Source organism: Phoxinus phoxinus, assembly GCF_949152265.1.
Source record: "Phoxinus phoxinus genome assembly, chromosome: 15".
Taxonomy (NCBI): Eukaryota; Metazoa; Chordata; class Actinopteri; order Cypriniformes; family Leuciscidae; genus Phoxinus; species Phoxinus phoxinus.
The window spans coordinates 14,362,117-14,374,674 of NC_136890.1; the positions used below are offsets into that span (position 1 = coordinate 14,362,117).

Sequence of the window (12,558 nt, forward strand, 5' to 3'; positions counted from 1 at the left end):
GAAATTATGAACATACACAGTAGACAATAACAAAATAGCCTGGCATTATATGAATTAATGCAAATTTAAGGTGCTGAGCTGAGCTCTGACCATTCAATGTTCCTTCATGTGTGACTGACAGCTTTCTCTACCGAATAACTTTCAGACACGCCCCCTTTCATTTCGATACGCCTACTGTTCTTCTGACCAGCAGAACCATATTTGAAGTTTTTCTCCCAGATTTCTCCACATATTTCTCCTCCATCATGGAGGCGCTTGGGGGATACCCCACCAAATCATCTGCTTCTAGAGCAGGACTGTTCAAGGTTTTACTGAGTGTGGCCGTGTGCATGGCCTCACTGTACCTACTGCAGAGTAAACTTTCAAAGTCGCGAAAAACCAAAGATTTCTACTCGTATGAAGTGATGGACGCGAGAGGCAGGGCTGTCTCACTGGAAAAGTATCGAGGGAAAGTAAGTTGCATTTTTGTTCCTGTTTAAGTGGTTTGACTTAATTTGTTATACTTTTGAGACACATAACGTTAATTGCCCTAGTTTTGTGCTGCAGTGTTTTGACTCGAGGGCTCGCTGTCTCTGATAACAGGTCTCTCTGGTTGTAAACGTGGCGAGTGGAAGCGAGTTAACGGAGCAGAATTACCGGGCTCTGCAGGAGCTTCACCGAGAGCTCGGCACATCTCATTTTAACGTGCTCGCGTTTCCCTGCTCGCAATACGGTGACACCGAATCGGGCACCAGTCGAGAAATCGAGGCTTTTGCCAAATCCAACTACGGTGTGACGTTCCCCATCTTTAGCAAGATCAAAATAATGGGGTCTGAGGCGGAGCCCGCATTCAGATTCATCACAGGTAGGTTTTACCTGAGGATCATCTTCATTCAATAACTTTAAAGGTTTACACACACACAAAAATGCAGCACCTTTGAGAAATAACATCAAAACGATTTACAGTCACAATTAGCTGAAAACTTATGTGTTTTCTAGATTTATTCTTTAGAGCGGGGAAGGGCGACCCCTTATGGGCGCTGCCATTTCGACATCACGTGACCAGTTCCTACTACTTGATTGTTGTATGAAATTATTAATAATAAGCAGTATGTTCATTTTATATAGAACAGTCAGTTTTCAAAATACAAAGCATAAACATAAAAGTATGTTAAAAGAACACAAGGAAACCAAACAAAACGCCTCGCATAACATCAGGAGCTTGAGGTGGGTTGTTGGTGCATCCTAACTCATGTATTCAATGCCATTTTGCAGTATAAATGGTGTGAGTTGTAAATAGTGTGAGCAAGCTCAACTGCCGCTCTAGGCAAAACACACACTTCACACTCACGAAAACACAATCTTTAAAAATAAAATTTTACGAATTAGCTCAAGATTATTACACACACACACACACACACACACACACACACACACACACACACACACACGGGGTAAGAATTGTTGCTTTATTCCAAATACTTCGAATTATGATCCACAAATAAATGTAAGGAGATTCACAAAAATTAGGCTAAACATTCACTAATATACTAAAAGACAAATCTGTATTTTAAGAATTTCCCTAAAATGAATGGATTTTTTATATTTGTTCATTTAATTTTTGAACTTTCTTGAATGCTGATTTCAAATACACCTGTAGCTGAAAAAAATAAAGCACTGTTTATTTCATTTGTATATTATGGTTGTGTATATGTAATGTGTATCTTTGTTCTTATTTCTTAATAAAGAAATAAAATGACAAAGATTTTTATCTTCAACACTTTGGCCTAAATGTCTGCCATTCTTATTTTTATATATATTTTGATACCTTGTAAGGCTTTATTTTTAAAATAGGGACATTAGTTTGACTGTAATGCACTTGTATAATAATAAAACCAACATGCAAAAAAGAATCGTGATAAAATCGTGGTATGATATTTTTGCCATATTACCCACCCCTAGGTCTCGTTAATTTTCATTGGAGAGCTGGCGACTTCCGGGGAAACGAGTGACAGTGACCATTGGCGACAGAATGTAGGCATGTCGTGCGACAAAAGTTCAGAATATTTTAACTTTATGCAAATTAGCAGCGCATTTTGCGAGCGACAACCAATAGGAGTGAAGACTGTAGCTGTTCAGTTCACACTACCAGCAACTTTCTCGCATCATGTCGCCAGTGGCTGGTGGTGAAAGTTCATTTAGATTTAGAATAACTAATGGGGTGATAACTAATTCCAAACTAATGTCCAAAAAAAGATATATATATATTAAAAATGTCTCTTCTTTCTTGCCACCCTATACGGCTGTCTAGTTTACCTATAGGTACACGTCGTCCCTGGTTCACACTGAAAATTCCAATAATTTTCTTTTTTTAAATGTGGACTCTTCTTCATGCACTCAACTTTCTTTATGCAGTGGAGGGCGAGGTGCTGTCATACTCTGATAGGAATTGGGACACAACTTATGTCAGCTCATTGCACACAGGGAACCCTATAGTACATATTAATAATATTTGGATAATTAATAATATTATTATTAATAGTAATTTTATTAACTCAATATTCACAATATTTATATATCTAAAACTTTTTTTCTAGATTCAGTACAGAAAATGCCGAAATGGAACTTCTGGAAGTATCTTGTGAGTTCGGAAGGCCAGGTGGTGCGTTTCTGGAAGCCGGAGGAGTCCATAGAGGACATTCGAAAGGAAGCCACGGCCCTTGTGCGGAACATAATACTGAAAAAAAGACAGGAGCTATGATGTGCACAACCCCCCTCAGAGACTCAGAAGTGAAGCATTGTGCACATTTAAGTGCGTATAGATCATCTGTGGTAAAATGCGGAGGGCTTCAACTGCAGTGACGTCAATGAGAATTCATCATTCTGGTTAATGTGAATGATACTGACAGAAGATGACCGCTTGAGGCCTTGCTTTGTGTGCTTGTGTATTTAATAAAATTGAAAATGTTGTGATTGGTAGTATGATTTTGCAAAACAAAAACACCTTTTAAATCTGTCTTTTTTAAGTTTTTGTGATCAATATGCAATAATGCACGTTTCTGATCGTTTTTCTGGTATGTCATCAATCAGTCATACAATGTCACTCATCAGGAATAAAAGGAAGGTATTGCAGATAAAATGCCTATTCATCATTTAATGTAATGATGTAATTTAAGAAAATAATTAACAAACTTGGTTATTATAAATGCTTATTCAAGAAGAGCTGAATTTGCCATTGGCCAATGGTAAAATAGTAACAATGAATCTAAAAATTGCAAGGGATCATCAGTGTGAGTAAAATAATGTTATGCATAACATTTTAAAAAATACATCCAATTTGGTTACAGTTATATTTGTGTGTTTGATTTGTTTTGGGTTGTTTTAAGCCTTTAATCCTAATCCATCATCAAAATTATGATTGTGTGTTTATAAGGAATGTTGTTTGTGTATTTTAAGCTCATTTCCTCTGGTTCCTAAAAACCATAATGCCTAACACAAAAAATTGGTGCATATTTAATCATTAAGCCACTTAGTTGCTGTATTTTGTTATTGTCATTTTCTTGTTTTATCTTCGCTGATTCTATGACTGTCATTGACAGTCCTTTGCCACTTGGATAGCCTAAGTTGGTTTGGATTTTTAAACACTTGTCTTCTATAAAACAATTTAAATCTAACTGATATGATAAAACTACTAAAAGTAGGCCTACAAACTAAAAGATTGTCCAATGATTAATTTTCGTCTATGTCCACTAGATGGCAAACTCGTGCAACTGGACAAATCTCCCTCACACACTTTCACGTTGTCCTTTTTTTACATTGTTAAGACTTTGCTGATAGATTTGCTCTTGCTTATATAGCCTATATATATATATATTTTTTTTTTAATGTTTGTGGTACTTTGTGTAAAGGGAAAGAAATTCGAAAAGAAAAGTACAATCTTTGTAGAATTCGCTAAAAATAGTAGGCTACATTGAAAGTAAACGAAAGGAAGAAATGTTTATAATGTCTGCGAAAATTACGTGAGAGAAGATTTGGGAAAATCCATGTCCTGTGGAACTTACCTTTATTGGCTCATGCCGACTTCAATTTCTCATTCGGCCTAGCCTAACATTTAATTGCTAACCTATTAGGCTTATTTATTTTATAACCGAAGCTTTGTGCTTCACTCGTGGCTAATATTCACGTAAAACAGCATTCACACACAGAAATGGTGTTTTGGCGTATACCACCACCGGTTTTGCGGTTGTCAAGTTGACCGTTACAAGAGCAGGCCTATGCATGAACTAAGTAGTAGCCTAGGCCTATAAAGTAATTACTAGGATAATGTATAGGCCTACAAGTATATACTAGGCTTATATGTAGGTCTAGCCTAAATTTTATAGTTTAAGCTACATTGTAATATTACTGAGAATTAGTAGGCTATTTAGCATTCTCTAAAGTATGTAGATTTTAGATGTAGGCTACATTATAGCATTCAGAAATAAATGTAATGTGTACAGTGTGAACTTTAGCAAACTTTTTGGTCAAAAAGGTTTGGTCAAAACACAGTTTTGTTGTATACAAGTGGGTTGTTGTTGTTGTTGTGGTTTTTTTTGGGGGGGGGGGGGTATTGTATCCCCCCTTTTTTAAATAAATATTTTGCTTCTGTCCAGTGTTTTGCATTTTTATATATCATTTGATTTGTTCAAGATGTTTTTTCTCTTAGAGGCCATAAGCAGATCTCTTAGAAAGCGACGGCCCTTTTGTGCGGTCATTCTTCATCCTCCTGACTGATGTGACAGAAAGGCCGAAATGGCGAAGAGACTTTACAAAGATTAGAGTAATGAGTTTGATGTCCGTCTCTGCCAACTCTGTAGCCATCACCTTCCCTGCCCTCGTGTTTCACGGATTCAGCCTGACCTAGCCAATCTATCATGCTGTTTGTTATTAGAACCGAATGTTCTTAGAGGAAAACCATCCTCAGAACTAAATGTACCAAGTGTCCAGACAAGTAAAAGCATGCATTCTTAAGCTTCAAAGTTCAGCCTGGTGGGGTTACCGCTGCCTGACTGTGCTCTGACATTTTGTGAGCTCTGATCAAAAGGCCTCGCTCGCTTTGACAGCACTGAAGACCCCATAAGGTGCATCGCTGGGCATAAAAATCCATGGGAACCTTTAAGACTGAGCATAATGAATGAAAAATACATGGAAAATATTTTCTTGCTGGCATGTCAATAAAATTAAACAGTTACAATGTCCCTGTGTTAAGGCCTACATAGCATATATTTATATTCTGTGGAACGCAAAAGGTGACTTTTAGAAGACTATCTTTTGATTGGTCAATCATTATGAGATCATCGCGTGATGTCTCTGCGAGCAGGGTAAGCGGAGGAACGGTCTTATTATTGGGAGATATGAGGGTCAGTGGCTCAACCATTTGACAAAGCATAACAGCTAACTTGGATCACGTGTGCCTTTATTGATAACCAATCACATTACAGCCTGACGTCATTGAATTTTGTTCAGAGTTGTGCGACAGACAGTCACTGTTTGCGAATACCATAGAAATGAATGAGAAGAGCCGTAAACTGAATCATACCTGTCGCGCAATTGTCTGTGACCTCTCATATAAAACAGCATTTTTTTCAGTGTAAACTCTAAAAATAGATCAATCCAAAACTAATGTTTATGAGCAAACATGTTGAAGATTAGCCGATGGGCTGTCGATTCATTAAATGGGAAGCTATTTCCTCGAAGCGGTTTCCTAAAAGCGGTGTATTCAGCATAGTGAAGCCTCTCCTGAGTCTCCTCCATTACCATTAAAAAACAAAACAAAAAACAGCCCCTTTAATTGTTACTCTTCTTTCGGATAAGGTTGCAGGCTTCCCTAAGTGGTTTTGGCGGAGGTATGGAAATACATATGTTGACAGGCAGGACATAAATGATTGGACGAAAATGTTTTGATATATGTACATTTTTATATATTTAGAACCCTTCTGTTATTGATTGCTATCAGGATGTGAAGAGATCCATTATAACAAAAAATGGCCTACCCTACCTTTAATGTACAGTAGGCTACTGGTCAAAAGTTTGGAAACATTAAGTTTTTTAATGTTTTTGAAAGTAGTCTCTTAATCTAATTAATTTGATCAAAAATACAGTAAAAACACTAATACTGTGAAATAGTATTACAATTTAAAGGAAGCTTTAAGATAATTAATCAATATTTCATTAATATTAAAGTCACCATTAAAGCAGCACTCTGTAGGTTTGGAAATGTCTTCGCTGTTTTCTCGCAGGTTTCGTTTTAGAGCTCCCCCTATAGTTTCGGAATAGATATTTGAGAAAACTGTCGTAAAACCATTGGCAACTTTCCCCCCTCCCATCTTCTCCCTCTGGTCACGTGCATTTGTTTTCAGAGAAGCCGCCGGCAAATGCACGGAGCCATGTCAACTGAGGTATGTATGATACTCAGAATGATATCATATAAATGTACGTGTGCAGTGCCGTACAGCAATTCGTTACATCGCGAGACTTGATATCACGCAATACTTTCTGACGCGGAGGCCCGCCGGCCCAAAGTTGCAAGTGTGGTTTTTCCGCTCACAGGCGCTCGGGGGGTGCGAGACGACCACCATTCAACCCGAAAAAAGTCATATGACTATTCCAATGACTCCGAAGCTGTTCGGTTAACGTAAAAAAAAGTTACTTAGAGCACCTTTAAATCAAAGTCAAAATCAAAATCAAAACTTCTCCTCTTGCAGTGACATCTCTTCTCTGATGATGCGTCACTCACATCACAGCAATACCAAACAATCCAATTCATTTCCAATGGACAACATCAAGTCCTGCCCTAAATTTTCACTAAGTTTCACTTATATGTCACAAAAGGAAAGAAAAGACTATTGCAACTTCTGTTTTTATGCCAACTTACGAGTACAAGTACAATGATGTCCACTTATTTATTTTGTATTCGTGTAATAATAGTAGTAAGACAAACATTGTTACAGTCATGCCTTCAGCGAGATACAAGTTTGTAAATTTGCCTTTATATAAAGGATTACATTTCGGTCCGTTCTTTACACAAAGCTATCGTGTGACTTAAAGGCGTGGCATAAGGCCCTTTGCACAAGATCCCCAGAGTGTGTATGTGAAGTTTTGCCTCAAAATACCCCATAGATATTTTTATATAATGTTAAAGTTGTCACTTTTTGAGGGTGAGCAAAAACACACTGTTTTTGTGTCTGGTGCTCGCTTTCAAGAAGAGGGCGGAGCTACAACAGCTTGTGTCCTTTTACCTCACACACACATGCACTGAAAATGTCAAAAACTTTTAGCCTTTTATGTTCAAACCAAAGTCAGAAAGATGAAGAGACTCAAGAAGAAGTGACAACATGTAGAAAACATTTCTGAATGGTTAGTTGATGAATTTATGTAGCTTACGTGTAGTTATATTCTAGTCATTGATTAGCATATCTGTCTTGATAATCTATAAATCGTGTTCCGGGGGCGGGGTTTATGTAAATGTTAGGGTTCATGATACCACTAAACTGGGAGGAATGTAGTGTAGTCCCTATACCAGCCTTTTGTTAGTCCTTAAAAAGCAATTTATTTAAAAGAAAATATCTCCCTTTGCTTTGAACTTTGAGTTTTGTAACTTTGCAGATGTTGTTTATGCTCAAACACACACATTAACTAAAGTTCGAAAAGTGAAATCATATTCAACCACCCCTTTAAAGACTGGGAATGAGCAGCTTTTATGATGTGGTTTTATAGTGCTTTATATTGTAAATATGAGTAAATAATGACAAATAGTTATAATTTGTGGGTTAACTGTCCTTTTAGGAACAAGCATTTTTTTTTTACCTTTATTTAATTTTTTCAGTAGGTTTTGTTTCCATCGGGTGGCAGACGAGGAGTCCGGCAGTATTTCTTCCGCAGTAGCGTGGGTCTGTATGCTTGTCACATCAACACAGACCATGACATGCATCATTCCCAAGACCATAACAGAACTGTCTCGAAAGCTGTTACAGCATCACTGTTTATACAGCCAAATGTAACTGGGCAGAACAGCCTGCACTTCTTCTTTGAGATCACAGTGACAATAACAAGTGCACACACTGCTGAAGATCTGTTTACAGATGTTTAACACACACACACACTCTTTATAACCACTATCATATACACACACTGACAAGAACCATACAAGCCCGACTCCATATCTGAGTGGAACTGGGCATCTGCGTCCTGTTACATGTCTCTAGAAAGATAATATGACTTTTTTTTTTTGAAGGGATGGTTCACACAAAAATGTAACTTTTGTCATTATTTCCTCATCCTTATTTTATTCCAAATCTGTTGCTGTTATTTTTTTGCCAGAGGTGCAGATAGAGATAGATGCAATGTACACTAAGTGCAAATAGAGATAGATGCTATGTACACTAAGTGAAAATAGCAGTATTTTCTTAGCGATATATGCTATTTACACTAAGTAAAAACAGTATTTGCTGTGCACTAGGTGTAAATAGTAGTTTGATGCTATTTAAATAGTGTGAATAGTAGCAGGTACTTGCAACTCACTTTAGTAAATGATAAAACAGTATGCAGTAATAACAACATATTCAGTGTATATGATTCAAATCATAAATGGATGCCACCTTATTGGGACATTACTTATCCCATATCTTTCAAACCCACCCTCCTCTGTCTTTACCCAACCTCTAAAACATTATTCCTGTTAGGTACTTTATTTATAAACTTTACTAATTTTCTAATATTTTCTTATTTCTTAATTAAATTAAATGCCTCTCCGAGCTGATGTGCATCGAAAAAGGGAAAATAATAAGTTATGAGAAAGCCGGAATTGAACTCGTGGTCTTTCCATGTCACTGCTGCTGTTATCAGACAGGTTTCTTTTGTCATTTTGTCTGGCTCAAACAGACTTGATGTAACACTTGGTGTAAATAGATACTCCGTATTGTTTTTCTATGAAACTTAAAGGGAGAATTTGAATGTAATAGTTTATAGTTACTACTCCAATCAAGCTATCAAACAAAAACAGCACCATAAAAGCAATCCATATTATTTGTGTGCTATATTCCAAATCTTCTGAAGCCAACAGTTTTGAATAAGAACGTATCATCATGTGAGGTTGGAGATCAAATGCCAATGTTTAGCGCATGGTTCATTACCAAACGCAATTGACGTCAAATCTGCGTAATTTTTTATCTGAAATGTACAATGAAGGTGAAGATTTTCAGGCAAATTTGGTCTCTTCCTCACAAAAACTATATTGCATGGCTTCTATGTAGGATGTTATGGTGTTTTTGTCTTGAAGTGGCATGCATGAAATAAAAGTTGCAATAGTCTTTTCTTCCCTATTGTGACATCTATCCAAGTGAAATGGCTTTTCAAACAAGAAAAATGGCGTTTCAAACAAGAAAAAAATGCAAGGGTATGACTTTATTTTGTACATCGAGAATGTATTGGATTGTTGTAGTTTGCTATTGCTGTGATGTCATTTGAGTGACAGGTTGTCCCGCCCTCACACCAGTAAACACGTCATCAGAGAAGTTATTTTGATTAAAGATTATGAAGGCACATGAATAAATAAAAAATAATGCTGTGCACAGACTAATCATTAATAATAAATGCAATATTTCATTAAAAAAACTGAATTGACCATTTTGACTTCATGGTGATTTGAAAAGAGGAATTGTTGCTGTATTTAAAACATTAAAAAAATTGTTGCTGTGTTTATTTGCATCAAAATTCTTTAAAAAATAATTTTCTCTAAAAAAACTGCAGTGCACATGGAGGTGAGTAAGTGACAGAATTGTGATTTGTTTTGGTTGTTGAACTATTTCTTTAACACTTCAGAAGAGCGTGTGTGTGTGTGTGTGTGTGTGTGTGTGTGTGTGTGTGTGTGTGTGTGTGTGTGTGTGTGTGTGTGTGTGTGTGTGTGTGTGTGTGTGTGTGTGTGTGTGTGTGTGTGTGTGTGTGTGTGTGTGTGTGTGTGTGTGTGTGTGTGTGTGTGTGTGTGTGTGTAATATTCCCTCAGGCTGTCACAGATCCTAGCACAACCACCATCATAAAAAAATCTCTTCTCCAGCTCATCAATCATCAGCAGATGGGCACCTCACCAACCTCCCACAGACACTTTCAACCATCAAACGCTTTCACGCCGATTTGCCATCTCTTAAAAATAAACAAGAAAATATTATTTTGCCACGCCCATGGTATTATCAATAAAAGTTTATTACAGAAGCGTTTAACAGTCAGTCTTATAAACTGTTTAATACAGGATGTTTGAAGCACAGATTAAGAGGACACTGTATGACACAGACAAGAGACTTACACATAAACAACATGACAAATAAACTGCCCTCTATCAATAACCTGCCACTGACTGAGTGTATTAGTTTGCTTAGCATTGTGGGTATTGACACAGTCATGCCGTTTATGAGTAACAGATATAGCATTACGCAGGTTAAACATCCCAGAGAAGCACATTAAACCAAACCAATTACCAAGCCTGGTAATCGTGATCTATAAAGGGCCAAACAACAAATGCAAAGACAAGCCTTTCTAGAAGTTCTTAATAGTCCAGATTTTTTTTATATTCAGCTTGGAAATTTAAAAAGAGGTTATTTTGCGTATAATTTGAATTTGTTGAGGCCCTGAAGATCGTCATTGTGTAATATTACATATAATATAGTCTGAATTAACGACAACACTGAGAAAACATTAAGATAACATTAAACAAACACACACACAAAACTGACACATTTAAAAGAATACATATATCATACATGGCATGTAACTATTTGATCACCTGGGATTTACCCCTAAACAAGTAAGTGCTGGTTAGTACAGTAACTATTTGTTTGGCTCATTTTTGTTTCAGAATTACGTAAAAACGTTGTGTTACAAGACGACGATGCTACAACAAGCGTTTCAGTCACAAACCTGATGAAAACAAGACTAAAGTGCTCGGGTAATCAAAGGCCATGGAACAATCATTAGCTCTTTAGCTCAAGGTCCATTTATTTTGACATGAATTACTTATCTGCCAAAATTTGATTTAAAAACTCTGTTACAGCCAAGGTTATTTTGAGCATGAGGTTAAGAACAGTTAACAAAATGTAAAGTGTACCAGACGTGACTAATCAAGACTAGAATGTAGAATAGGTTTTAAAACACACCGTACGGAAGTAAAACGCCATATTTCATTGGTCCATTCCAAAGGGAACAGCAATGCTTTGACACAGCAAGACATATTTTAAGAGGTATATTTAGGATGTAGACTATGACTTAAACATACATAAGAAGCTATTATCATTCAGTAAACTTTCATATATAGCAAAAAAGCGTATCTAATACAACAAAAACGTATCTGTGTTGAAATGTACCTGTTGTCTTCTAAGATAGCTTTGTTCACCATTAGTAGACAACAAAAACAAGCCGCTGGCAATTCAACATCATTGACAGCTACACGGCAAGTGGTGCGTGGGTATTCACGTGAACATTTTGGAAAGGGGGGGAAAATGCAAAAGTCTTGACATAGCAGTTTTGCTTGCGTCACGTGACGTGGGTCATCTGTATAGTCTGTTGAGCTGGTTTCATGGCTTTTGTTGGGAGATTAGTAGAGCACACACAGAGTGGTGATAGGTCCAGTCTGCTGCGGCAGAGACGGCCTCAGCAATGCAACTCTGACAAATACGACCAAACCTGACCCGACCCCACAAAATTCCTAACCATACCTTAGTTAAAAAGCGGGATCCATAGAGCTTCACATCCACCGTCGGTATGCATCGGCCAGTCTGGGATTGACTCTGGGATTTGTAATTCGCATTTTTTTTCCCTGTCCGTCACTGGTTCTTTGTGACCGAAGAGGGGCGTAAGAAAGCATCTCTCTGTGGCCGCCTCCAATGAACCCCCACCTTGAGTCAAGGAGCGTCGTCTGCCAACACAGTAAGTCAATGGTGAAGCTTTTAGAGCGTTTCAAACTGCCGTGTTTCACCGTTTGCTGTGTTCAGGTGGTTAGGTGGCTCTTTATATGTGTTGCTGTTGGTTCACACATAACCACAATGGGAAGGTCATGGAGCTGTGGTGGAGGAGGGAGATGGTAAAAGGTGTTGATTGGGAGAAATGGTACAGAGAGAAGAAGAATCTCTTGCTTGCGCTCTCCCATTCTTTCTTTATCCCATCGTCAGATGAACGTGATTGGTTCACCTCTCGCAATGGCGCAGGGTAAAGCTACCTGAACTTTTCTGTTCCCCAATGCTCCATGGCTCCAGGTCCTCCTCTTCCTCATCATCCTCCTCTTCTTCGTAGTGGCTGGGTTCTTCAATGGAACTCTCCATGCGGTAGCAATAGGGCTGACCCTCTGTGTACTCATAGATGGTGGGCAGACTGCTCTTTAGACTACAGCGTCGCCGTAGGGACACCAGAAGAGACTGAGAACAGAGTAGAAACAGTTAAACAACTCTGAGATAACGGTTGTTACTAAAGTCCTTTTAAGGCAAGTCATTTCACTTGTCGGCCATCTTTGAAATTTCTCTCGGGCAGCTATTTCAGTCATGCAAGTACAGCCCCCAT

At 37.8% G+C, this 12,558-nt stretch overlaps 2 protein-coding genes across 2 annotated transcripts in view; one reads left to right on the plus strand and one right to left on the minus strand.

Annotated features, from left to right (window-relative positions):
- The first annotated feature begins 170 nt into the window (after window positions 1-170).
- Window positions 171-3,327, plus strand: gpx8 (glutathione peroxidase 8 (putative)). Its single transcript, XM_079637499.1, has 3 exons — window positions 171-452; window positions 583-844; window positions 2,577-3,327. The coding sequence occupies exons 1-3, from the start codon at window positions 246-248 to the stop codon at window positions 2,738-2,740; spliced, it is 633 nt and encodes a 210-aa protein (XP_079493625.1). The 5' UTR covers window positions 171-245; the 3' UTR covers window positions 2,741-3,327.
- Window positions 3,328-10,195: 6,868 nt separating this feature from the next.
- The window catches only part of lrrc75ba (leucine rich repeat containing 75Ba), a 37,777-nt gene continuing 35,414 nt past the window's right edge, over window positions 10,196-12,558 (minus strand). Inside the window, exon 5 of the mRNA XM_079638182.1 lies at window positions 10,196-12,416. Within this exon, the coding sequence (XP_079494308.1) occupies window positions 12,189-12,416 (228 nt within the window). The 3' untranslated portion in view covers window positions 10,196-12,188. The remainder of the gene's footprint in view (window positions 12,417-12,558) is intronic.

Bases quoted from the DNA above. Each gene is read 5' to 3' on its own strand.
- gpx8 (XM_079637499.1), top strand. From the start codon at position 246: ATGGAGGCGCTTGGGGGATACCCCACCAAATCATCTGCTTCTAGAGCA. The intron at 453-582 runs GTAAGTTGCATT...CTCTGATAACAG, and splicing joins TGGAAAAGTATCGAGGGAAA to GTCTCTCTGGTTGTAAACGT. The intron at 845-2,576 runs GTAGGTTTTACC...CTTTTTTTCTAG, and splicing joins CGCATTCAGATTCATCACAG to ATTCAGTACAGAAAATGCCG.